Raw genomic sequence first — 25,224 nt, 5'->3', positions numbered from 1 at the left:
ATCAAGTCTTAATACCCTCTACCTCCTATTGACCACGAGGGCCATCGGAAGCGGAAGTAGAGAGGACAGGATTGCCTCATTTCTATCTCTGTCCAACTCTTCTGTGGTTGGTAGACTGGCATTCTTAGGACACTCCCTCCTTCTTTATCCCCTTCTAACAGAGCAAAGATGCACCTTTTTAGTGTGGTGACTCTTTTTATTTAGCAGGGGGAGAGCAACTGGCCCTATCCATCCCCAGCACAGCACCCCTCTAGTGGCTGTTGCTGGTGTCTATATTTTTTTAGATTGTGAGCCCTTTCTTATCTTATCTTATTATATGTAAACTACTTTGGGAACTTGTGTTGAAAAGCAGTATATAAATATTCAGTGTATTCATATTCGTTCTCTCTGTTCTTTCTTCTTTCCTTCCACCTTGAGGTTCCTAGTACAGGTGAAGGCTTTCTATCTTGGTTTGTACAGGTGAAACTCGGAAAATTAGAATATCATGCAAAAGTCCATTAATTTCAGTAATGCAAATTAAAAGGTGAAACTGATATATGAGACAGACGCATTACATGCAAAGCGAGATAAGTCAAGCCTTTATTTGTTATAATTGTGATGATCATGGCGTACAGCTCATGAAAACCCCAAATCCACAATCTCAGAAAATTAGAATATTACATGGAACCAAGAAGACAAGGATTGTAGACTAGAACAATATCGGACCTCTGAAAAGTATACAGTGTACTGTGCTTGACTGGCCAGCAAACTCGCCTGACCTGACCCCACAGAGAATCTATGGGGCATTGCCAAGAGAAGGATGAGAGACATGAGACCAAACAATGCAGAAGAGCTGAAGGCCGCTAATGAAGCATCCTGGTCTTCCATAATACTTCATCAGTGCCACAGGCTGATAGCATCCATGCCACGCCGCATTGAGGCAGTAATTGCTGCAAAAGGGGCCCAAACCAAGTACTGAATAGATATGCATGCTTATACATATAAGCATACAGAGGTCCGATATTGTTCTATTCTTCAATCCTTGTCTTCTTGGTTCCATGTAATATTCTAATTTTCTGAGATTGTGGATTTGGGGTTTTCATGAGCTGTACGCCATGATCATCACAATTATAACAAATTAAGGCTTGACTTATCTCGCTTTGCATGTAATGCGTCTGTCTCATATATCAGTTTCACCTTTTAATTTGCATTACTGAAATTAATGGACTTTTGCACGATATTCTAATTTTCCGAGTTTCACCTGTAGCTTCTTAAAATAAACCTTTACCATTTTTTTAAAACCCTCCGTAGGCAACATAACAGACATTGGGTAAGACTCTAGCCCCAAATCACTTACTTCGATGCCACATTCATTCACAGGGTGGAGGAAAAGTGGCTCACGGTCGGGGCAGAGGTGTGCATATTGTCGGTGAAAGTTGTCAGCCACTTGCAACAGCAGCTGCTCCTTGGCCGAATTTGTCCTGTAAGACTCTGGTAAATTGGAGGTATCGACAGAACTCCAGTCAAAGTCACTGTGGGCAGAAGGGATGCAAGAGAGACAAAGTGATCATTGGTGAAGACAGATGTAGCATTCATAGAACAGCAGTATATGTTTGGAACTGCCTTTGATGCATTCAGTGCAAACTTGCTTTTATTTGATTTGATATGTACACTGCCCTAAACTTCTGTCTCTGGTGGTTTACAGAAAAATAGGGTTTGGCTCTGGAGTTTCCTCTCCAGGGCCACATTCTGAAATAAAGCTGCAATTCTGCAGTAAAGGCAGAAGGCAAAACTGTGAAAGTCCCGTTATGACTCACTGAAAATGGAGCACCTTTTTAAAGCAGCATTTCAAAGCAGGGGAGGAGATCCAGTCCCGCAGTAGCAAGCATGAATTGCACCTGTGCTAAGCAGGGTCTGTCCTGCTTTGCATTTGGATGGGTGACTACATGTGAGCACTGTCTGCTGTATGATATTCCCCTTAGGAGATGGAACCATAGCTCAGTGGTGGAGCATCTGCTTTGCATACAGAAGGTCTCCGGTTCAATCCCGGGCAGCATCTCCAGGGAGGAGAGACTCCTGTGTGAAGCCTTGGAGAGCTGTTGCCAATCAGTGTAGACCAGGGGCAAGCAACCTTGGCTCTTCAGCTGTTGTTGAACTATTATTCTTATTGTTGAACTACTGTTGTTGAACTTCCATCCTCCCCAGCCACGAGTGCTAGATGGACCAATGGTCTAACCTTCCAGGGCCAGCTTCCTACATTTCTAAGTAGTATTTAGATCTAGGCAGGTTTTTGGTAACTTGGGCTAAAACTGGAAAGCAATTTGCATACACACACACACACACACACACACACACACACACACACTAAGGCACTCCTTACTATACAACTTCAGGAATATGGACTTCAATCCGTGACAATTGCTCCTCTAGGTCTTGGAGTTCAGCACTGCGATGGTGCATGCTCAGGCCTTCTTCTTCCTCCTCCTCCCAGTCCTCCTCTTCTCCCTGGGATTCATACTCCTCTTCTTCACTGGATTCCATTATTCTGCTACAGGCCACGCAAGAAGTTTAGAACACGAAGGGGAGGCAGCTGAAGAAATCAAGGTAAAAAACAGAGAGCGCAATCCATCAAGAGCCTTACACGCAGAAATTGACAGAATTTGCAGAACATTGACAGAACTGTACAGCTGACAGAGCACAGAGGCATGTGATAGGAAACAAGGCCCAATTCCTTTCATAAAAATCAGCATCATTTCCAACATTTTCAAAAAGACAAGTTGAGGAGTAGGTTGAATTTTATTCGGTGCCAACGTATGAAAAAGGCAGGTATATCCCTTCAAGAGCAGGGTACTGAAGGTAAACTTGGCAGAACATTGATTTTTTTAAAAAAAATCATGAATCTTTTAAGAAAGCAAAAGCCAACAACATTTATTTCTCTCTCTCTCTCTCTCTCTCTCTCTCTCTCTATATATATATATATATATGAATATGTTGTTCTTAAATATTAAAGGAGGAAACAATGTCTAAATTTCCTATCTTTTCCCTGCATTTGAGGCTCACTTTTAAAATTAACTCATTTTATTTATTTATTTATTTATTTGCATTTTATATCCCGCTCTTCCTCCAAGGAACCCGGAGCGCTTTATTACATCCTTAGGTTTCTCCTCACAACAACCCTGTGAAGTAGGTTAGGCTGAGAGAGAAGTGACTGGCCCAGAGTCACCCAGCAAGTCTCATGGCTGAACGGGGATTTGAACCCGGGTCTCCCTGGTCCTAGTCTGGCATTCTAACGACTACACCACACTGGCATGTACAGTCATTCACACAAACACATGTACATGTGTAACAAACACTTCTATGCACATACAACATGATGACTTCTGAATAGGGCTAACCTTTAATGTCCTTTCTAATCATGGCCTGAAATTCAGGGAGAGGGGGAGTGCACCCCTCATTTTCTCCCTCAGAGACACAGAGAAGAGAGGAGAGCAGGACTTATCCCCTTAGCTAAGCAGGGTCTGCTCTGGCTGCATTTGAATGGGAGACTAGATGTGTGAGCACTGTAAGATATTCCCCCTAAGGGATGGAGCCAATCTGGGAAGAGCAGAAGGTTCCAAGTTCCCTCCCTGGCTGCATTTCCAAGAGAGCGCTGAGAGAGATTCCTGTCTGCAACCTTGGAGAAGCCGCTGCCAGTCTGTGTTGACAGTACTGAGCTAGATGGACCAATGGTCTGACTCAGTATGTGTCAGCTTCCTATCTTCCTATGACACCTCAAAACTCCCTGAATTAGAAGAATTGGGGTGAAAGGGAGCTTTTGGGCTCTGGCACATGAAGGTAGAGTCTCTGTGTATCCACTTGGTAATCTGTCCATCATCCTTCCCAAAAAATGTTATCATTGCAGACATGCAGAGGAGATTCCCAGAATGTAAATAACTGAGTAAACAGCAGAGGAGAAATAAGAGAATTGCTGGAGGTTTTATTTTAGGTCATCCCGTCCCACAGATTTTGTTTTTTGTACTAGGGGAAGATAACAAGGGACAATGGAGCCTCCAGCATTCTCTATCTTGAATTGTTTGGGAGGAAAATATGAAAATTATGCAGGAAGATTAAGTCAGTCAAATATGGGCTCCTACAACTGCGCCCTGCAAAGAGAGAACAACGCCCATCCAGATTTTCCCCTGCACTGGGCCACGGTGCGTGGGGGGGGGGGCTAGATCAGAAGATATATTGTTTAATTTAATTTAATTTAATTTTATTTTATTTTATTTTATTTTATTTTTTTATTTATTTGATTTCTATACCGCCCTTCCAAAAATGGCTCAGGGCGGTTTACACAGAGAAAGAATAAATAAATAAGATGGATCCCTGTCCCCAAAGGGCTCACTCACAATCTAAAAGAAACATAAGATAGACACTAGCAACAGCCACTGGAGGGATGCTATGCTGGGGGTGGAGAGGGCCAGTTACTCTCCCTCTGCTAGATAAAGAGAATCACCATGTTAAAAGGTGACTCTTTGCCCAGTTAGCAGGGGTATATAGCGCTTTGAAATGTGGCTCATTGTTAACTTAGATCTGAGCTGACACCATTTCAAGCTGGCTAATATTCAGCCTTTGAGTCAACTGCCAATCGAAGAGATGCTCTGCATTAAATACAAATTAAGGGCTTGCTAAAGCTAAGCCACCTAATGCCACAGCGGGGAAATGACTTGACTAGCAAGCCAGGAGTTGCCGGTTCGAATCCCTGCTGGTATGTTTCCTAGACTATATCGGGCAGCAGTGATATAGGAAGATGCTGAAAGGCATCGTCTCATACTGCACGGGAGGAGGCAATGGTCAACCCCTCCTGTATTCTACCAAAGACAACCACAGGGCTCTGTGGACGCCAGGAGTCGACACCGACCGACTCAATGGCACACTTTACCTTTAAGTGCTTGCTACTCGTGAGTAAGAACACTGAAGTAACCATCATCATCATCATCAACGTGGCATACCAAAGGGAATTAGAAAAAGAACAGGGAGGGAAATGATTCCCTGTCCAAAAGGGCTCACAGTCTAAAAAGAAATGCACAGTTTAAAAAGAAACACACAGAGATAACCAGTGCAGCCACTGGGAGAGATGCTGGGCTGAACTGGGACAGTCGCTTTCTCCTCTCTGGCTAAACCTTAGCAAGACACCGCACGAAAAGGTGCCTCTTGGCCCAGTTAGCAATATCATGACAGTGACAAGGTACAACAGGATCCAGGGTGTGCCGTTCAAGAGAGGCAGTTTTGTTTATTTATAAAACCGTCCTACAGAAAAGAAATTGCATTCAAAATATCATGAAAATGATTACAAAAATAAATACAGAAAATATAAATACAAATCGGGATACAGGTAAGTACCTCCTTGGGGAATGTCACTAGCAAATTTTGGGAACAACAATGCCACTGATGTATTTATTTATTATATCTGTACACCAGGCCAAACTGCCATGTCTGGGCAGTTTACAGCAACATAAAATAAATCAAAACTAAATTAATAACTTAAGACAATTTAAAACCACAAGTTTAGTTAAAAAGCTCGGGTGAATATATGCATCTTAAAGACTTTAGAGTTTTCAGAGATGGGGAAGCTCTTATTTCAGCAGGGAGCGCATTCCAGAGTCTCAGGGCGGCAACAGAGAAGATCCATCTCTACGTAGCCACCAAACGAGCTGATGGCAACTGCAGATGAACCTCTCCAGATGATCTCAATGGGCAGTGGGACTCAAAGCAGCTAGTGCAAAATGCAGCAGCTAGGATTTTATTTGGAGCTGCTTGCTGGGATCACATCACAGCCATTTTGAAAGAACTGCGCTGGCTGCCAGTTTGTTTCTGGGTCCAATTCAAGGTGCTGGTTTTGACCTTTAAAGCGTTTAACAGTTTGGGCCCTGGATACCTGAGGGACCACCTGCTCCCAAGGGTCACTGCCCGCTTGACAAGGTCATCTGAGGGGGCTCTGGTCCAGGTGCCAAAAATGAAGGAGGCTCGCTGTCGTGCATGCAGAGCAGGGCCTTCTCTGTTGCTACCCCCAGACTCTGGGATGCTCTCCTGGTGGCTATTCTTTCCTCTGTCTCCATATCATAGTTTTTAGAAAGCTTTTATATGATTGTCTCTACTGCTGCTGCTCTGTATTTTGTATGGTTATATTGTAAATCAAATCTTTTTAGTCAGATCTATGTTTTTACATTCTAGCTTAATGTTTTAATTGTATAATTTTTATAGTCTTGTTTTAATTTTTCTGTGATTGTTTTAATGAAAGGCATTATACAAATTTAACAATCTATAAATCAAATAGTGAAGAAGACGTTCTCTTAAATACCCAGGACCTAAGCTGTTCAGGGCTTTACCAGGTCATAACCAGCACCTTGTATTTTGTCCAGAAACTTACAGGTAGCCAGTGTAGTTATGTTAATATAGGAGTGATATGGTCTCTCCTAGATGACCCAGAGACCAACCTGGCTGCCGCATTCTGGACCAACTGCAGTTCCTGAACTACATACAAGGGCAGCCCCACAGAGAGCGCATTGCAGGAATCAAGTCTGGAGGTTACCAGCATATTATGCACCACTGTGCTAAGGTCGTTTATCTCAAGAAAGGGAAGCAGCTGGTATATCAGCCAAAGCTGATAGAAAGCACCTCTGGCCACCGCCTCAACCTGGGGCACCAGGGAGAGGTTTGGAGCCAGAAGCACCCCCAGACTGCCTACCTGTTTCTTTGGGGGGAAGCGCACCGTGACCCCATCCAGACCTGGCAGATCAAAATTGCCTCCCGAGTTCCTTCTAGCCCTGCACAATAAGCACCTCCGTCTTCTCCGGATTCAGTCTCAGTTTGTTATCCCTCATCGGCCTATTTACTACTCCTGTTTGCTGGCACCAGAGTCCAGAGCAAGCCCCCCTTCCGCCCAGAGGGTTTAGGGGGCCCGGGCTGGGTGATGGTGGGGTCCCCTCTAAAAGGACTCATCATGCATGTGTGCACAAAGTTGCAGGGGCCCTTGCTTGGTGGGGGCCTGTTGGTGCAGATTCTGTTCCCTTTCTTTTCTTTCTCCGCCCAGCAGGCACACACAGAGCAGCCGCCCGTCCCACCGGACTCACCTCCCAGGTCTGCCTGCCTTTGCTTGGCTGGCCAGCTCTGTTGATCTTCGTCTCCCTGGCAACCTCCTCCTAAGGGCTGAGGCTTCTGGGAGTTGTAGTCTGCTTCCATTTCCTCCTTTAGAAAACAAGCCTTGAGCGGCTTCTATTCCGGCGGTGCCACCAGTTTACAAACAGAGAATCCAGGAGCTCCCAGATATTGCTGGCCTACAACTCCCATCACCCCCAGCCAGCACGGCAGTTGGTCGGTGTAGCTGTGGATGCTGGGGTTTGTAGTCCATCGACATCTGGGGACCTAAGTTTGAGACCCCCTGCCTTAGAGGAAGGGCAGGCTAGGAATTTAATGACAAATGCAAGTGCCAAACAAGCTACAATCCAAATTACTTCCGTATCTGCCCTTGCCTTGGCTGCCTTCTCAGTCAATGTCATGTTTCTTTGGCTGTGGCCAACCAGCCTTTTGCATTTTATTTATATTATTATTTTGTTTATTTTGCACATTTCTTTACCACACAACATATGCATCGCTGAGCCAAAATATGTACCCAAACTTTAAAACACAACCAAATGACAATCAAAACATCATAACAATTTAAAAGATTAACAATATAAACTTGAAAACTTTAAACTAAAGGCTTGATTAAACGGATACCCTGAGCCCAAGCCATTCAGGGCTTGTTTAGAATTGTTCTTCCTACTTTATTCAGTTCAAAGCACATCGCAGGTGGACCAGGGCCGGATTCGGACACACAGAGGCCCACGCTTCCAAGGCCTCGTTGTATTACAAAATGGGTCAGAAGTCCTTCCCCGATTACGTCATTCACCCCCCTCCCCACCTCACAGTTTTTATCTGAAGTGGTGAATGTTGCCTGTGACGTTCGCCTAAACCAGTCCCTGGTCTAATAAAATGTTGCTATAACTTACAATTATTTCTGCACAAATGTATAAAGTCAATATGATCAAGAATTGTGTAGCCATATTTTTGTCTTATTGGAACAATAATGTCTTTTTCAGAGTCCCCCCCCCCCCTTTTCTCCTTTATTTTTCAACCAAGTATGTAAAACTTGACATTTAGTCATTTGCGGGCAACGGTGCAGCGGGGAAGTGTCCTGCCTAAGGAGCAAGAGGTTGTTAGTTCGAATTCCCGCTGGTAACACCTAGATCGGGCAGCAGTGATATAGGAAGGTGCTGAAACTCATACTGCACGGGAGATGGCAATGGTGAACCCCTCCTGTATTCTAACAAAGACAACCACGGGGCTTTGTGTGGTCGCCAGGAGTCGACACTGACTCGATGGTATAATCTTTCTTTAATAAAGTGGGTCTAAGCCTCACTTCAGCCCTTCTGCAGATGTCGACCTACAACTCCTGTAATCCTTGGCCACTGTGGCTGGGGATTATGGGAGTTGTAGTCCAAAAACAGCTGGGGGGGCCCAAGTTGAGCAGGCCTGCCCTAAGCTGTAACTTGCTTCACTTGTGCCTGAATCTGGCCCTGGGTAGAGCTCGCCTGTCCTCCCTGCTCGTTCAGGGGTTCCTAACCTGTGGTACTCCAGATGTTGCTGAACTACTACTCCCACCATCCTTAGCCCCAATAAATTATAGCTGGGGGTGATGGGAGTTGTAGTTCAGCAATTTCTGGAGTACTACAGGTCAGAACCCCTGCTCTAGTTTTAAGGCATGAGGGGCCCTTAGTGTGATTGTGGGAGACAGAGGATTCTATCCCCTCCCCTTACAAAGTTGTGGACATGACATGTATTTTGTAATGTCCCCTTGCTTTTCCTCCCCAGAATGCCTTGTTACAACCTCACATCTTTTGCTCTGACCACAAACCCACTGAAATCAATCTGCAAAGAGCTCCCTGAATCCTATCGTATGGCTGCTGGGTGCTGTACAGGGGCCTCCCACCATGTCCATTACCAGCAGCAACCAAGGGCGTCATTTGGGGATGGGGCAGAGGCAGGGGCGGGGGCCCCAATGAATTGCCCAGAGCCCCAAATCTCATCAGCCTCCTCCCTGACCTCTTCCAGAAAGGAAGTACAGCCGTGCAAGCACCTGCACAGAGCAGGGGAGAAAGAGCTTCTGGCCTCAGCTGGCTAGCTCTCTGCTGCTTTCGCCTTCAGAGGTGCTGGATTATAATATTAGAGACTTTAAAAAGCAGACATAATTATTCTTGGGGTGGGGGAGTATGCTTGATTTTAATTATCAAAAGTGGGGCTGTAGGCCCGGAGCCCAGCTCTTTTAAATATCTAGCCATGCGACATTCAGCAACATCCTTTTTTTCACTTACTTCACATCCTGCAAGGAAGACTTCTGTGAAACCCGAAAGCCCGCTTACTATTTTGGAACTTTCGGTTGGTCTTAATTAAGGTACTGAGCTACTGCTGCTGTTTTGATAGTTTCCTAAGGAGCTTTCTCTGGTTTGTGATATAAACAGCACTGATCTGCATGCCTGAGGAGAAAAAAATAATGGATCAAAAGTCTTATCTGTGCTTCTTCTTCCCTTTAGATGTAATCCAGGGTTGTATGATCAGCCTTCTCAAGGCTTGCATTCAATGGTCATTATGGGGAACAGCTGGGAGAAGAAATTAATGAAGCACTTTTAAAAGTGCAAAAGGTGATCAAAAGTCTAGGGAGGGAACACCAAGATTTGGGTACAGGCATCAAAACAGAACCTGGCTTTGTTTATGTCCTTGAACTAATGCTGTGGAGGGCTGAAATTAGCTGGGAAAATCAGAAGCCATTTCTGTTGACAGTTAGAAGACCTTGAATTGACACAGAAGCAATCACGGAGGAAGTTTTGGTAGGCTGGGGAAGAACCAGAGGTTGGGAGATAATATAAGGAGCAGAGTGGGTGAAAGGCAAAGGACTGCCGCAGAGATGGCTCTGTGTGAGCTGGGAGGTGGCAGGCTGGTTCTGGTGAGTAAGAGGCAGGGAGGGAAGTGGCAAGCCCTGATCCCAGGCCCCGAGGAGTAAGTCTAACTTTCTTTAAAGGGACCTGCTTCAGTTCCCAATCAGTGTGTGCATGGGGATGCTGTAGCCTTAAAGCAGGGCTGTACAATGTTGACCTTCCAGCTGTTGGGCCCCCATCCACCCCAGCCATGGTGGGCAATAGGCAGGGATGATGGGAGTTGTAGTCCAACATCTGCTGGAGTTGTGCAGCTCTGCCTTTAAAGGTTAGGAGAAGGGTGATGGGTTATTGTTCCTAATTGTACGGCTGTTGTTTTGTCTCCTCCTAGGATAAATTCTCAGTAGTTTCCCTCCAGCACAAGAGTTTTGGCAGGAGCTTATCTCTGCTTCCAGGTGCCCCATTCAAAGAAACAGTCCAAATTCTCCACTTCTGCAATGTTTGAGAACAGTGTAAAAACTGTTTTCCAAACAGTGGCCCCTTGAAATGCTAACTGAGCTGGTGTGTTCAGCTAACAAGCTGATGGCTGTTTTCTGCAACCCTTTTTCAAACTGCAGTGGCATGGCTTCCATTTGGAGACTCTTTGGTGTTCTCCAAATATTGAAGGCATCTAGTTAAGCTTGGTTGACACAACTCTTTTTCCTCTCTCCCTTGGTTGAGCTCAATAACAGCTGCCTGGAAGGTGGAAATTTAGCAGGCAAATCTTCTCTGACATTGAGGTGATGTGATGGGAACTATTTGGCTGGCTAAACTTCTGTCTTTCAGGCAGCTCATAAAGCACAGGAGTCTGTGTAGGGAAAAAGGTTGGCAACCCTGTTTGAGCTTCAAGCCTTGTTAAATTCTTCCAGGGCAATTCTGTGCAAAGGTTCTCATTGCGTTCAGCAACTTACTCCATATTCTTATTTTTGAAATGATTGGCTGAAAGTTATTACTTCTGGATAATAGGAAGGTTATGGAAATGTTTCTATTTTATTATATCTTTTTTAAGGTCACTTTAGAACAATTTCTCTGAAAGTTCTTTCACTTCTCTTGTGCCTACATCATGTATAAAATGCAAAAGGATGTTAATGTAGTGCATAGATTAAATGGTTCTATGATACTTAATGTGAAAGATAATGTAATAAGGAGGGAATGTGTCTTGTCATTGGCTAGAAGCAGTTCAGTCCCTTCTTCTACCAGTAAAGAGAGGAAACTAAATGCCTGCAGGTGCCAGGAGGACTTTGCATATATTCAATGCGTATTCTGTCCTCTTGGTCAATAGGCCTTCAGCAAGGTTAAGATACCAATACTGTATTTACCTGAATCCAATACTAGGGTTTTCCAAGTTTCTTGGTATTTAATTCAGAGTCCTATTCCTTTTTGAGAAAATGCAGGTATCACCTGTATTTAACCATTACTGTTTAAGTGGGTTGTGTTAAATTCAGAGTAGTCTTCAATTCGGGTAAATACGGTAAAAAGGTTCCCCTTAAGGCTGTAACAGTTAGTCAATGAATGGGTGAGATCAGTGGTTCCCAGACATTGTTGGACTGAAAAAACTTTGTCATCCCCTGCCAAAGTAGGCCCGCAACAACTGTGAACCCGAAGTTGGGCATCCCTGCCCTAGTCTGCACAGACAAGTAGACACACACTTTTAGCATGTCTTCTGATGGGATGGGATGGTTAGGAAAGGAGTTCTCAAACCTGGGTCCCCAAATGTTTGCTGGACTACAACTCCCATCATCCCAGTGGGCTTTGGGGATGATGGGAGTTGTAGTCAGCACTATCTGGGGACCCAAGTTTGAGAACCTCTGGATTAGGACTTAAACTCCGCACTATGTTAAGTGTGGTGTTGGAGCTGTTGTGCTTGGTTTTGTTCTTTTTTCCCCAAACTCGGAGCTGCAGGGGCCCCAATTCTGGTTAAGACTGTGGTGTGGGGGAGGGGGCCTTTCATCCTTTTTGTTGCAACAGTCAAGATCCCAATTCCTGTGGCTATTTGACTCCAGAAGGAAAGCTTGCCAGAGACAGAGTGCCTCTAAATACCAGTTCCAGGCGAGCAACAGCAGAAGAGAGGCCGTGCTCTCACCTCTTGCTTGTGGGCTTTCCAGAGGCATTTGGTGGGCCACTGTGGGAAACAGGATCCAGCAGGGCTGTTCTAAGGTCCACTTCCATCTGAATTTACTGCTGAAGAAAACAGACTCTCTGCCTCTTCTGTAAAACTTACCAACAAGCGCCTATATCTTAGGACTCCTCTTTATTTAATTTGTTTACCTTGCCTCTCCAGTGTTTCAGTGCAAATGAGATCTTGTTTGTGGCCTTGTGGGGGTGACGGATGGGCTCTTTTTTCAGAGGGTGACCTTGCTGTGTTGGCTCCCGGCTCTGACTCTCTTACTGGCTGGTGCTGAGAGCTCTAACAGTAAGTTTTCTGATTGCTGTCCTGGAAGGTAAGGAGGCTGGTGGTGGTGGTGGTGGTGGTGGAGTCCTCTAGAGCAGTGTTTCTCAACAGCCGGTCCGCGGACCAGTGCCGGTCCGCGACGAGTTGAGTGCCGGTCCGTGTCTTAGGGAATTAACCCCCTCCCCCACTGTGAACCTCCTCCGTGTTTTTTTAAAAAATGTTGAAATTCCAGCCGCTGCGTGGCCGAGGGAATGGCTATGAGGTGTGTGTGTGTGAGCCAGTAGTCCTTCTATCCCGCCCCACCCGCCTCGGCAGCGGCTGATAACAGAGCCACGCTGTAGCTTGCCATCTGGCCCGATGGCACTTCTCAAATGCGAGGCGAGCTCGTGTAGTTAATAGTTAAAAACACAGAGGTTTGCAGCTGTCCTGGACAGCCAGAGTGGCTTTGCTTCTGCTCCTCCTTTGTGAGTGTGTGTAAATGTATGAGCCTAAATCTGCTGCTATCTAATTGAGGTGTTGGGATTCCTCGCGTGAGAAGTTGATTTGTAGTTTGAACACGTGGCTCATTCAAAAAGCCGGAATATTCAAATGATTTTCTATCCTCTTCCCTCCTTCCCCTCTGGATTTTGTTTTTTTTTTAATGGCAAGGTGGTGTGCCTACATTCATGCTGCCAAAGGGGCTTGGTGGCAAGACAAAAATAAAGTCATTTTCCCCAATCTCTCCTCCTTTTTCTTTTCTTTTCTTTTAAACCCACCATCCGACTTCCAAAAGCGTCATGATTTCCTCTATTTAGTATTAGTATTCTGATTTGATCACGGGCTCCCCCCGCCTTTTTTTAACTCCAGTAAGAGAGAGGGGAAAGAGGTGGGTGTGGGAGGGACAGATACAAGCAGCGGCAGCTCCCCCCTCCCTTCTTGGTGTTTGTTTGTTTTGGCAAGACAAGGGGTGTGTGTGTGTGTGTGTGTGTTTTAAAGTTCAGTTGGGAGAATGTCCTCCAACTTCTCAACCTTAGCTACCCTTCCCCCGCCCCATTATCTTTCCGGGGGCTATTCTCTTCGGCTCATGTCCTGGTCGTTCCTGCCTCCGGTATGTTGCCCCTGAATGCTAACATGGGCCGAGCTCTTTTTGCAAGAGGTGTTCAGCCCGGCTTGTAGAACTGGGCTGCACTTATTTAGTAGAGCTTCAGCTTCAGTAGCACTATGTGAGGCCTTTAGGGGGGTTGGCGCTCGGTTAGCCTGGGCGACGACCTGCGTAGTTTGTGGTCCTCTCTTCTTCTCTCTCCCCACTTGCAACTCACACACGCTGTCAGGTAACGTGCAAACTGGGATTCTTAAAAGCCTTTTCATCACTGAGGAGGAGCAGGGCTGCCACGAATTGGAAGAATATTTTTTAAAAAAACACGGAGGTTCACAGCATGCGGGGGGGGGGGATAGAAAGACTACTGACTCACCCCCCCACACACACCTGGCAGCCATCCCCAGACAACCCCTCAGTCACGCGCCGGCTGGCATTGGAATTTTTAAAAATACATGGAGTTTCATGGCATGGGAAGGCAAGTGGCAAGCAGAGCGAGGTGCAGCGCGGTGGGGTGGTTCTTTCCATCAGTTTCGTTTAAAACTTTCTCTCTCTCCCTCAAGCCAAACCTACCTATCATGTTTCCATCTCCTTCTTTTCTAGCTTTTTCTTTCTTTCTCTTCCTCTCTCTCTTCAAGCCTGCCTCATCCCCTTTTCCTTTTTCTATCCCTCTGTGTCTCTCTCTCTCTCTCTCTCTCTCAAGCGAAGCCTACCCCATTATCTTTCTCAAGCCAAGCCAGAACTATTTCCCCCCTCTTTCTTTCCCCGTCTTGCTTCTCTCTTTCCTTCTTATAAAAGCCTGTGTGGTGAAGGATAAAAACAATCTTATCAAAAATTAAGAGAAAAACTTCTCTAATTTTTTTCCTTAGAAATGCTCCATGTTAAGTGTGATGATTTGGCAGAGGTAGAAAGGAAAAACAATGCATTTTATTGTTATGTTATATATTTTGTACAGATTGTATTGAATTTATTTTATTAGGATTTTTAATTCAATTTATTTTATTTTAATTTAAATTAATCTTGGCCTGCCAGAGCTTCAAAATTTTTGATTAAATTCATTTCAATTAATTTCACTTTGATTTAATTAATTGATTGATATTAAGTTGAGTTGTGCACACTTGTAGTATACTTTAGAACTAATAGATAAACTTAAAACCCTTTTATTAACTGCTGGTCCAGGAAACTGTGCACAAATAATGTACCGGTCCCTAAAACTGCGCACTAAGAATTTACCGGTCCTTGACTCCAAAAAGGTTGAGAAACACTGCTCTAGAGGACGCAAGGCAACTCTTTCTCAAGCTAAGTGCTGGGTGGGGGTTGTAAACTGTGCTGAAAACAGGATCAATAAGCGACCGCTCTAGTCCTGGGGAAAGCCAGAAGTGAAGGACTGGGGTGAGCCCTGCCTTTGCTATTGAATGAGGGACAGTGCTGCAAAAATCCGCCTGTTCAGTAGCCACTGGTGCTTAAGAGCTTGGGCGTGCTGAACCAGGTGGGCTTCTCTTTCTTCCATGAGTTTGTATGACCAAGGAGAGGATGTCCATCTCTTGCCTCCTCCTCCTTCTCAGTTGTTGGGATTTATTTTGGAAAATGAAGGTACCGCACCTTGGCTGGTGAGCATTCTCCGGGGAGAGAATGTGGCCCCGGAGCGGCTATTAGATATTGTTGCCCTTGATATGGGGTGTCTAATGGTACCTTGCCCCACACCAACCCTGGAAGCGGCCAGGGAGGAGGGAGGTGGCCAGAAGCTGCCATGCAAGCTTTTCAAGGAGTGTGGAGAGAGGCACTCCTTGCTAAGGTGACCAGGGTCGGATCAACCCCAAAGGAAGGATACGAGGTGGATTTCAGTGGGCGTTCCCTGCCATTCATTTTCGGATGCCCTGAGACTAGTCCACTGTAGGATTTGCACACAGAAAGTCCCAGATTCAGTCCCTGCTCCAACAGTAGCAGTGAGGGGGGCATCTGTCACCCCAATAATCAAACCCCCACTTCCATCTTGTCTCATGCAAGGGCCACCTCTGGTGTGGCCTTGATCAACACATAATGTTGGGTGCAAAACCAACCCTTGGGTACTTGGTTATTGTTTCTTAAATAGTAGCTGTGGGGGGTGGGAGGGTCAGGAGCAGGACTGGGGGGCAGGGGCAGAGCTCCAGCTCGCCTGTCCTGAACCCGAGCTCCCTGCCGCCACCATGGCTGCTACTTAATAAACCAAGCACATAAGTGCCGATGATGTGCTTGACGCTTTGGCCCCGAGACCACCACTCACGTGGATGTGTACCTCCGGCCAATCTGAGTGTACCGAGTATGAGCAGGATGGAGGCAGTAGTAGGACCAGTGCCTGTTCTCCATGCATTGGCAGGGCTGGCTCAGGATCGTCTACACTGGCTGGCAGCAGCTCTCCAAGGTTTCAGGCAGGAGTCTCTCCCAGCCCTACCTGGAGATGCTGCCAGGGAGGGAACCTGGGACCTTTTGCATGCAAAGGAGATGCTCTGCCACTGAGCTATGGTCCTTCCCCTACATGATTTCACAGGAGGCTGCCTTCTACTGAGTCAGGCCATTGCTCCATCTAGCTCGAAATGGTCTACACTGACTGGCAGCAGCCAGGGGGACCCAACCTTTGCCTTAAGTGGAATATATTACAGTCATGCAGTCCTCCATCCAAATGCAGAGCAAAGCGGACCCTGCTTAGCAAAGGAAACAATTCATCCTTGCTACCACAAGACCAGCTCTCCTCCCCTAAATGGAAGAGAGGGGACTTCTTCTCCTCAATACCGGGGTGTGTGTGTGTGTGTGTGTGTGTGTGTGTGTGTGTGTGTGTGTGTATAAAAATAGATGGATAGATAAAATTAATAAAAGCACTCCCTGAGTGTGTGAAAAGTGCATCTCCGAGTGACCATAGGTGGTCAGCAATGGTGTGGTTCTTCTTGTCTGGGGGATGCTTGCTTCATCCCTCCCTCCCTCCCTCCCTCCCTCCCACCCCGCTGCTGGAGCCACCTCTGGCCATTGGCCTCTTGACTGACCTGTTCCTTCCGCTGCAGGTCACCTGAATGGGACCTCTGGGCCCCCAGGAGAAGGTGCCCTGCTGCGTCCTAGGAGGAGCCTGGGGCCCTGCCTCCCGAGTCCGTGTTTCCACCAGGGCGTCTGCAGGATCGTGGAGAACAATGCAACGTGTACCTGTAAGCCAGGCTTCATCGGGACATTCTGTCAAGGTAAGGTCCATGCTGGGAGAAAGGAAGGCTGTTCTCATGAGCAACCACACCCAGGGCAGTCTAGTCTGGATTGGGCTGCTCATGTGGTGTGCCAGGATCGAGCCCGATCCAGGCGCTACCCTCGTGGACAGCTTGATTTTTTAGCTCTGCCTTCAGCCAGGGTTTAAAGGCACGAGTATGACCTTAACCTTGGGGCCAGGGTCATGTGTGTACTTGGGCTGCACTGGGAGCACCCAACTCACAGGGGATTCCCCCAATGCACAGTGTGCAGTGCATTGTGGGATATCATAAGAACACCTTTGTGGGATAGGTGAGGAGAACTGGTCTTGTGGTAGCAAGCATGACTTGTCATAGGAACATAGGATGCTGCCATATACTGAGTCAGACCATCGGTCCATCTAGCTCAGTATTGTCTACATAGACTGGCAGCGGCTTCTCCAAGGTTGCAAGCAGGAGTCTCTCTCAGCCCTCTCTTGGAGATGCTGCCAGGGAGGGAACTTGGAACCTTCTGATGCTCTTCCCAGAGCGGCTCCATCCCCTGAGGGGAGTATCTTCCAGTGCTCACACTTCTAGTCTCCCATTCATAAGCAACCAGGGCGGACCCTGCTTAGCTAAGGGGACAAGTCATGCTTGCTACCACAAGGCCAGCTCTCCTCTCTCCTTAGCTAAGCAGGGTCCTAAGCAGCTAAGCAATGCTGTGCATGACCTTAAGCTGTATTGGGAATGGTTATCGGCAGGCACTCTCCTGGGCACTGAAGTTCTGCCTTCTGCAGTAGGCTCCTTCACACAACCCAAAAGCATACAGTTACAATGCAGCATGAAAAGCACAGTTTTAACCAAAAAGGCATAATTTAAATACCTCATGAAATAAAATTGTCCTTAGAAGCCATCTGAAGACTGGCCAAAAGGAAGCTTGGTGGATTTCCTTGTAGGTTCTGGATGACAGTTCTGGAATCATGGTGCCCCCCTGAAAGCCTCACATTCAGTGCCCACCAAATGAATCTAGTAAGTCCAGCTAATGATCAGGGCCCTTAATGATTCAGTGGGGCTGTAGCTTATTGGAAGAGCATCCGCTTTGCATGCAGAAGGCTCCAGATTCAATCCTTGGCAGCATCTCCAGTGAGGCCTGGGAAAGATTCCTGTCTGAAACCATGGAGAAGCTGCTACCAGTCAGTGTAGGCAGTACTGCGCTAGATGGACCGAAGGTCTGACTCAGTAGAAGGCAGCCTCCTATGAAATGCACTACATAACCCTGGATTTGCAGCGCGTGCAAACTTTCTCTCTCGCTCCCTCTTCTAGAAATGGTGGTGAAGCTGCAGTGCGAGGAAGAGTACATGGAGATGATGGTGAGGAAGGAGGTCTTTGAGATGTTTAAGATCCCTCTGGCACTGGTCCATTTGAAGAACAGCAACTGCAAAGTCTCTGAGCAGCAGGCGGACGGGGCCAGCTTCTGGGGAGCAAAGCTGACTGGCGACAACCACACCACATGTGGCTCTGTGATTAAGGTAAGGCTTCTTCACGGGCATCGGACCTGATAAAAGCACCAAGGTAGCCCTTCGTCAAGAGGAGCCACCTTCCTCTGCAAGCAGGGTGGGAAGCCAAGAAGGCGCTCTCACCAGTACTCCTCAGGCATCCTGGCCACTCTAGTAATTTGCTGCTGCTCTCGGATGAAGGCCTCCCCATCATCACAACACTGCAAAGTTCTGTGCTGCAGCGTACAGAATCCGCGGGGCCCTGACAGCTTCCGCCTAGAGGGGCTGAGCCTACCTAAATCCAGTCTCAGCCTCTGCTGAGACTCACATAAATTATAGTAACCTCCTTTTAATGGCTTGCTTCTAATCTCTTCTATGTACTTTTTGCAAAACTTTACCCTAACCGTTATGTACTTTTAAACACTCGTAACTATTCTTAATTAACTATTTTTAAGTACTTTTATAGGTTGATCCCTTCTGGCCCACTGCTTACTAGGCTGTAGACCTTTCTCCCATGGACAGCCTTAGTAATTTATATATTTTATTTTATTTATTTGTGTATTTTATTTTATTACTTATTTGTATACTGCCCAAAACACAGGTCTCTGGGCAGTTTACAACAAAACAATAATAACAACTAGTAAAAAGGTTAAAACGTTGCAGCAATTTAAAACGTAAAACAACATTAAAACTATTTTTTAACTATATTATGTTTTAAATCTACTTCCACCTTACTACTGCCCTAAACTTTTATAGTTCCATAACAGTAGTCTTATATTTTATATTGTATTTCCTACCTGCTGCTTGTATCTTATGTCTTCTTTTTTTTTGGTTGTCTTTAAATTGCTCTTGTGCTGTTCTAAGACCGAAATAAAGATGGATCGATTGAGAGGATGCTTTTACAGCAGCAGGTGCACATCTGGCTGTCCCCTACTGTTTGGCTGGCTTGTAGGAACATGGGAAGCTGCCTAATACTGAGTCCAGCCCTTGGCCCATCTAGCTCAGTACTGTCTACACTGACTGGCAGCAGCTCTCCGAGGTTTCAGGCAGGAGTCTATCCCAGCCCTACCTGGAGATGCTGCCAAAGATTGAACCTGGGACCTTCTGCATGCAAAGCAGATGCTCTACCACTGAGTCCATCCCATGAGGGAAATATCTTACAGCAGACAACACTTGCATGTAGCCACCCATCCAAATGTGAACCTTGCTTAGCAAAGGGGACAATCCATGCTTGCTACCACAAGCCGGGCTCTTTCCTGGGCTCCTTCTCTCCCTCCACTGCCACCACATTATTGATCCATGCAGATTCTGACCTTGGTTCGTTGGTTGGTTTGCACTTATATACCACCCCTTATAAAAAAATCTCTGGGTGGTTTGCAAATTAAAACATAACAGCAATTGGAAAAACCTTAAATTGTATCAAACGAAAGAGCCATCAATACAACTTTTCAGACTTTATAAACGACAAGCCTGATAAAATAGAAGCATTTTCCAGAGTTGCTTAGAAACAGCCAGAGATGGGGAGGCTCTCATTTCATCTGGGAGCACGTTCCAGAGCCCAGGGGCAACCCTAGAGGAGGCCCGGTTGGGGTCACCACCAAATGAGCTGGTGGTAACTGCCACCAGACCTCCCCGATGATCTTAATAGGCAGCTGGGTTCATGAAGAAGACGACGAAGGCAGCACTCTCTCAAATACCCTGGGCCCAAGCCACTCATTTAAGTCTGTCTTCACTGTTTTGTACATCGAATTGGGCCGATCCAGCCTGCAGTCCAATTTTATTTTCCAGGTCAATGGGTCCCACGTCTCTTACGCCAACGTGATCGAGTCGGACAGAGACGACCAGGGAGGCGTGATCACAAGGTCCATCCTCACCCGGGTGCACTTCTCCTGCATCTATGCCTACAAGCGTGTGGTGGGCCTGCTGTATCCAGTCAGGGCCATGGACAAGTAAGGGGCTGTTGCTTGCTGCCCAGGCTTCTAGCAGTCATTTGCCTTCTGGGCTGCCTTGTTGGGCTGGGATTGGCAGAGCTGTCGCCACTGTGACCTGCTGCCTTTGGTTGGCAAAGCCGGACGTTTGAGGACGATCCCTCAGTGGCACTGAAGGAAAGAACCTTGCTCAGCGGAAGCTGCCATCCCGAGTCCAACCCTTGGTCCATCTAGCTCAGTATTGTCTACACTGACTGGCAGTGGCTCTGCGAGGTTCCAGGCAGGAGTCTTTCCCAGTCTTATCTGGAGATGCTGGCAAGGTTTCAAGCTGGGGCCTTCCACATGCAAAGCTGATTCTCTACCACTGGGTGACAATCCTTCCCTAGAGGTTACATAGGAAGCTGCCTCCTACTGAGTCAGACCCTTGGTTCATCTAGCTCAGTATTGCCTACACTGGCTGGCAGCAGCTCTCCAAGGTTCCAGACAGAAAACCTGCCTGGAAAGCACCCTCCCACTGAACTATGGCCCCATCATTCTTCACTTACAGAATGCATGTGTCGGCCATACAAGGCTTGATGTCCATCCCTTGCTCTGACGCTTTTGTGTAAACCTTTGTGTTCATTTATGGAATGAATTGAAATGGAGACAAATGGGCCTCATTTGGATAGAGTTGCCATGCCCCCTCCCCAAATTCCAGATGTTAAGCATCTCACCCAGATTGCTTAGCTCACCCAGATTCGCCTGGATTTCAGCTTGCTTGCTTGCTTAAAGCTAAGCTCTAGCCCTTGTAGAAGCGGAGTTCTGGAGCAAAACGGGCAGTCACTCTCCTGCTCAAAAATTATTTTCCGGCCAATTTACATAATATGCAAATTAGGCACCCGGATCTGGAAAGCCAGGATCTGGCAACCCTACGGAGAAATGGTAGGCCTGAGTTAGCCCTGCCAGGAAGTTGTAGAGAAGCTTCTACAAAAAATGTAGGTTTCCAAAATCCGTCTGGAGCCTACATTTTATAGCCCAAGTCAAGAAACACAAGGTTGCCCCTAAAGACCTTAAAAGGCGTGTGGGGTGGAGGGGGAAAAGGCACTTATATAGGAGTATAATGTGAATATAGGAAGCTGCCTTATACCAAGTCAGACCCTTGGTCCATCTAGCTCAGAAATGTCTACACTGACTGGCAGCAGCTTCTCCAAGGTTTCAGGCAGGAGTCCCTCCCAGCCTTACCTGGAGATGCTGCCAGGGACGGAACTTGGGGCCTCCTGCATGCGAAGCAGATGCTCTTCAGTTGAGCTGCAGCCCCATCCCCAAACAAATGTGGTCGACGTTTGACATGGGAAAGTAACTTGAAGCAAAAAAGCAGCAAGAGATGCAAGAAAATACGGAGTGCAAATAAGGATCAGTCTCAGCCATGCAAGTGTGAGGTTTGTGTAATAGTGTTACTGCCTCTGAGGCTTCAGCATGGGGTGGGGTGCAGCCTCGGACCGATGTGGGAGGAGTGGCAGGTGGGGGGGGGGTGGACCAGGCACGGCTTGGTGAAGCTTGCCTAGGCGACTCGGGCGGGGTCTCCCTTTTGCAGGCTTGTGCAGTTTGCGGTCAAGGAAGGGGACTTCACGGTGACCATGGCCTTGTACGAGAGCGAAACCTTTGAGCAGGCCCACCGGCAGCAGACCTTCCTCGTGACAGACACCCTCTACGTCCTCCTGCAGATAGAAGGGCAGGACCAAGTGAAGTACTTCTTCCTGAGCGTGGACGACTGCTGGGGGACCCCCGTGGCTGATCCGGACCATGCCACGAGGCACACGCTCATCATGAAGGGGTGAGGAGGCTCTGAGGCAGGGCTGGCCGGCCCCAAGGGTCGCGCGTGCATCTGCCTCCTTACAGGGGAGTTGGGATGACTGTCCCCTGCTAACTGGGCCAAGAGGCACCTTTTAAAAAGTGGTGTTTCGCCTTATTGAGCAGGGGGAGAGCAAGTGGCCCTATCCATCCCCAGCACAGCATCCCTCCAATGGCTCACAACCTAAAGACGCCTTGTGTTTCTTTTTTAGGCTGTGAGCCCTTTGGGATAAGGAGCCACTTTATTTATTTATATCTGTGTAAATCACTTTGGGAACTTTGGTTGAAAAGTGGTGTATATAAATATTTGTCGTATGCGTATGATGCATTAGGACCTGGGTTCCCAACCTTGGGTCCCTGGGTGTTGTTGGATACAACTTCCATCATCGCCAGCTGTGGCCATTGTGAATGCGGATGTTTTGAAACTGCTCCCTGGATAATTTTTAAAAACCCATCTTGGCTGATGTGTCTGTTGTTGGGTTTAAAGTAAGTGTGTGTGTGTGTGTTTAACACTGTTGTGAGCCACATTGCATCGACAAAGAAAGGTGGGGTATAGAATTTTTAAAGAAGTAAATAAAAGTGTCTGGAGCAAGGGGAGTCTGAAGAGAGGAGAGAATTCCATTCTGCTCATCCACATTTCCGCTTTGATGTATAAACTAGACCCCATCCCAAGATCATGCTTTATGCATTACCAGTCAGGCATGTGCCTAACAAACAGGACTACATGCTTGCATTTAAGTTGGCCCTACGGAAGGCCTAAAGCTGGGCTGGTGACCAACTGGCCCGCTCATGGGCCAAATCCTGGCCCCAAAGACACATTAACTAACTTGCCTCTCTAGCAGTCCTACCAAAGGTGAATCAAGATAGGATAGAAAATTTACCATGCAACATTTCCTTTGAGCCTTGCAATCTCTCACTTTGGGGACTTGGATGTGCCGTGGTCAGTGTATGGATTTGTGCACAATGTTCAGCCCACACGCTGCATCCCGGGGAAGCACTTGCTGCTAGATGGCGCCAGCTTCACTGTGGTGCCTGAGTATTTGCGCAGGGCTCCGTTTGCACAGCAGAGGATGCTTCTGGTGTGGATTGTTGCCTAGGAAAAGAGAGGAGGACATCCCTGGCTTAAAGGCTGATGTGCAGACAAAAAGTGCCTGTGTCCTTGCCAGTTTCATGGTGTTGGAGAACTGTGTGGGAGAGGAGGAGGAGAGAATTGGTGTCCTCTGGACTGTATTTTAATGTATTTAACAAAGCCTGTTCATAGAGTAACCAAACACCCTAAAGAGGGCAGACTCCGCAGCCTGGCAGACTCCACCTACTCGAGTCAAGAGTGCAACCGAACCGCAGCTTCACTAAGCCATTCCAAGATCTCTCACGCTTGTCCCCTTCCAGGTGTCCCCACCATGACCAGACGGTGACTTTCCTAAATGCCATCGGTACCAGCACCATGGCCAAGTTCAGCTTTCAGATGTTCCAGTTCAAGAACTTCACGGAGGTCTTCTTGCATTGCCAAGTGCGCCTGTGTATCCCGGACAACCACGAACCCTGTGCCAAGGTAACGGAGGCACCAGCCCTCTCCTTCCTCTGGAGCACTGGCTTTGCATGGCGGGAAAGCCGCCTGGGAGGGAAGGGTTGCATAGAGACATTCATATTTCCAATGCCTTGTTTTGAATTTAATCGCTACGATATAGTGCTACAACATCATACATCTGGTTCTTAAAAGGTTGCTGGTTTGGGGGGTTCTTCGTTTTTGTAAGACTGCTCCCCCTGCTATTTAGGTTTTGAATGTGATTTGCCTGAACGGAAGCATTTTGCTGCTGTTGAGTGGCTAACCTGGAAAGTGCCCAGGTTTAAACAAGTCAAGGGATGAGGAAAAGAGATCCCTTTCTGGCAGCCTCTTCTGGTCCCCCTGCCTGCCCCTTGTGGCCATCAACAGAAAGAGCTGGTGTGGACGGTGTACCCTGCCACCTCCACCCATTTGCCACCTGAGGTTGCTGCCTCACAAGACTCATGGAGGGCGAGCTCGGAATGAGATGAGGGTGTATTGCATCCTTCTCTAAGCTGAAGGAAACCTACATGAATGAGCTTCAGCTGATCTTTTTGCTTGCCCACAGCAATGTCCCAGGAGGCAAATAAGAAAACGGGAGCTGGAGGATGACTATAGGAAGATTGTCTCTTATGGGCCCATTCAGCTCTTGGCCCCTTCAGCCTTGGAAGCACGCCACACTGGCCTCAGCAAAGAGCAACAGTCCCTCTGGGGTATGTGCATCTTCTTCTCAATTGGGCGGGTTGGTAACCAGGAAGTATGCATTGGCTATCTGCCCCATGGATGCGCGCGCTCTCTCTCTCTCTCGGTACCATCCCCTGGCCTCCAAGGAGAGTACAGGCCTTTTTTTCTCTTTTCAGGACTGCAAGTGTGGATCTCTGGTGCAGTGGCTTTAGCAGCTGTTGCTGCCGCCTTTGCCTTGACTGCTGCCGTGAAAGCCATGAAGAAATGAGCAAAGAGGCAACAGCAGAGTGTCCAATAAATGGGATGGTTATGGGTCTTTCTGTCTGCAAGTTCTCTCTGTCCTATGAACCGATAGTGTGTAGTGAGGGGGATGATGACACCTAAGCCTGACTCGACATTGTGCTGTACGAGTGTACAAATGTGTGTGCACGCGTATGTGTTTGTGTGAATGACTGTACCTGTGTTCATTTTAAAGTTGAACCTGGGTACAGGCCCTTCAAATGCATGGGGCAGAGCAGAAGTGTACTCCTTCGCCTGTGTAAGCCGTACACTCGTTATACGAGTGTTGAACATTATTTGTGAACAGGCCTCAAATTTAGGAGCAAGCTGCAAATGTTTCTTCGCGTATCTGCCCCATGTGCACATAGACTAGGGTGGAAGATGCATATATATACACAGTCTAATTTTTAAACCCAAATGGACAGATAGAGGAAGGGAACAGAGGGCTGGGCTGCAGCTTAGTGGCGAAGCATCTGCCTGGCATGAAGGAGGTCCCTGGCAGCATCTCCAGGTAGGGCCGGGAAAGACTCCTGCCTGAAACCTGAGAGCTCCTGCCCATCCGTGCAGACAATGCTGAGCTAGATGGATCAATGGTCTGACTTGGCAGAAGGGAACTCTTTATGTTCCTAACCCTTCCCTACACTTCTTAGTCCAGGATTTTTCTGCCCAGAGCCTTTGGATGGGTCAGTTTATAAATGCAATCAATCAATGAATGGGGCCCAATATCTGGGCCTCCAGATGTTGCTGGACTACAACTCCCATCAGCCCCAGCTACCATTTATTGTGCCTGGGGATGATGAGAATAAAGCAACATCTGGAGGCCTCCGGATTTCGAATCCCTACTCTA

The 25,224-nt window shown here is 47.2% G+C and overlaps 2 protein-coding genes across 5 annotated transcripts in view; one reads left to right on the top strand and one right to left on the bottom strand.

Annotated features, from left to right (window-relative positions):
* Positions 1-9,504, bottom strand: part of DRC7 (dynein regulatory complex subunit 7) — a 29,363-nt gene extending 19,859 nt beyond the window's left edge. Inside the window, exons 1-3 of one of the 3 annotated variants that reach the window (XM_053271463.1) lie at positions 9,372-9,504; positions 2,360-2,569; positions 1,337-1,511 (exon numbers count right to left, since the gene is read on the bottom strand). In XM_053271463.1, the coding sequence (XP_053127438.1) occupies positions 1,337-1,511; positions 2,360-2,520 (336 nt within the window). In that variant the 5' untranslated portion in view covers positions 2,521-2,569; positions 9,372-9,504. Of the gene's footprint in view, positions 1-1,336; positions 1,512-2,359; positions 2,570-6,706; positions 7,048-7,091; positions 7,222-9,371 lie in introns of those variants that run through there. The other 2 variants (XM_053271462.1, XM_053271464.1) reach the window with 2 other exon arrangements.
* Positions 9,505-9,917: 413 nt separating this feature from the next.
* On the top strand, positions 9,918-24,414 carry LOC128334556 (uromodulin-like). Of its 2 annotated transcripts, XM_053271465.1 has the most exons (9): positions 9,918-10,000; positions 12,315-12,381; positions 16,471-16,641; positions 17,941-18,146; positions 19,902-20,062; positions 21,615-21,854; positions 23,261-23,423; positions 23,983-24,127; positions 24,275-24,414. In XM_053271465.1, exons 1-9 carry the CDS (start codon positions 9,962-9,964, stop codon positions 24,364-24,366), a joined length of 1,284 nt encoding a protein of 427 aa, XP_053127440.1. In that variant the 5' UTR covers positions 9,918-9,961; the 3' UTR covers positions 24,367-24,414. The 2 variants fall into 2 exon arrangements, with proteins under 2 accessions (XP_053127440.1, XP_053127441.1); XM_053271466.1 differs by lacking the exons at positions 9,918-10,000; positions 12,315-12,381 and adding an exon at positions 13,835-13,913.
* The last annotated feature ends 810 nt before the right edge of the window (positions 24,415-25,224 follow it).

This window comes from Hemicordylus capensis, chromosome 9 (assembly GCF_027244095.1).
Source record: "Hemicordylus capensis ecotype Gifberg chromosome 9, rHemCap1.1.pri, whole genome shotgun sequence".
NCBI lineage: Eukaryota > Metazoa > Chordata > Lepidosauria > Squamata > Cordylidae > Hemicordylus > Hemicordylus capensis.
This window is presented reverse-complemented; position numbering and strand designations above follow the sequence as displayed.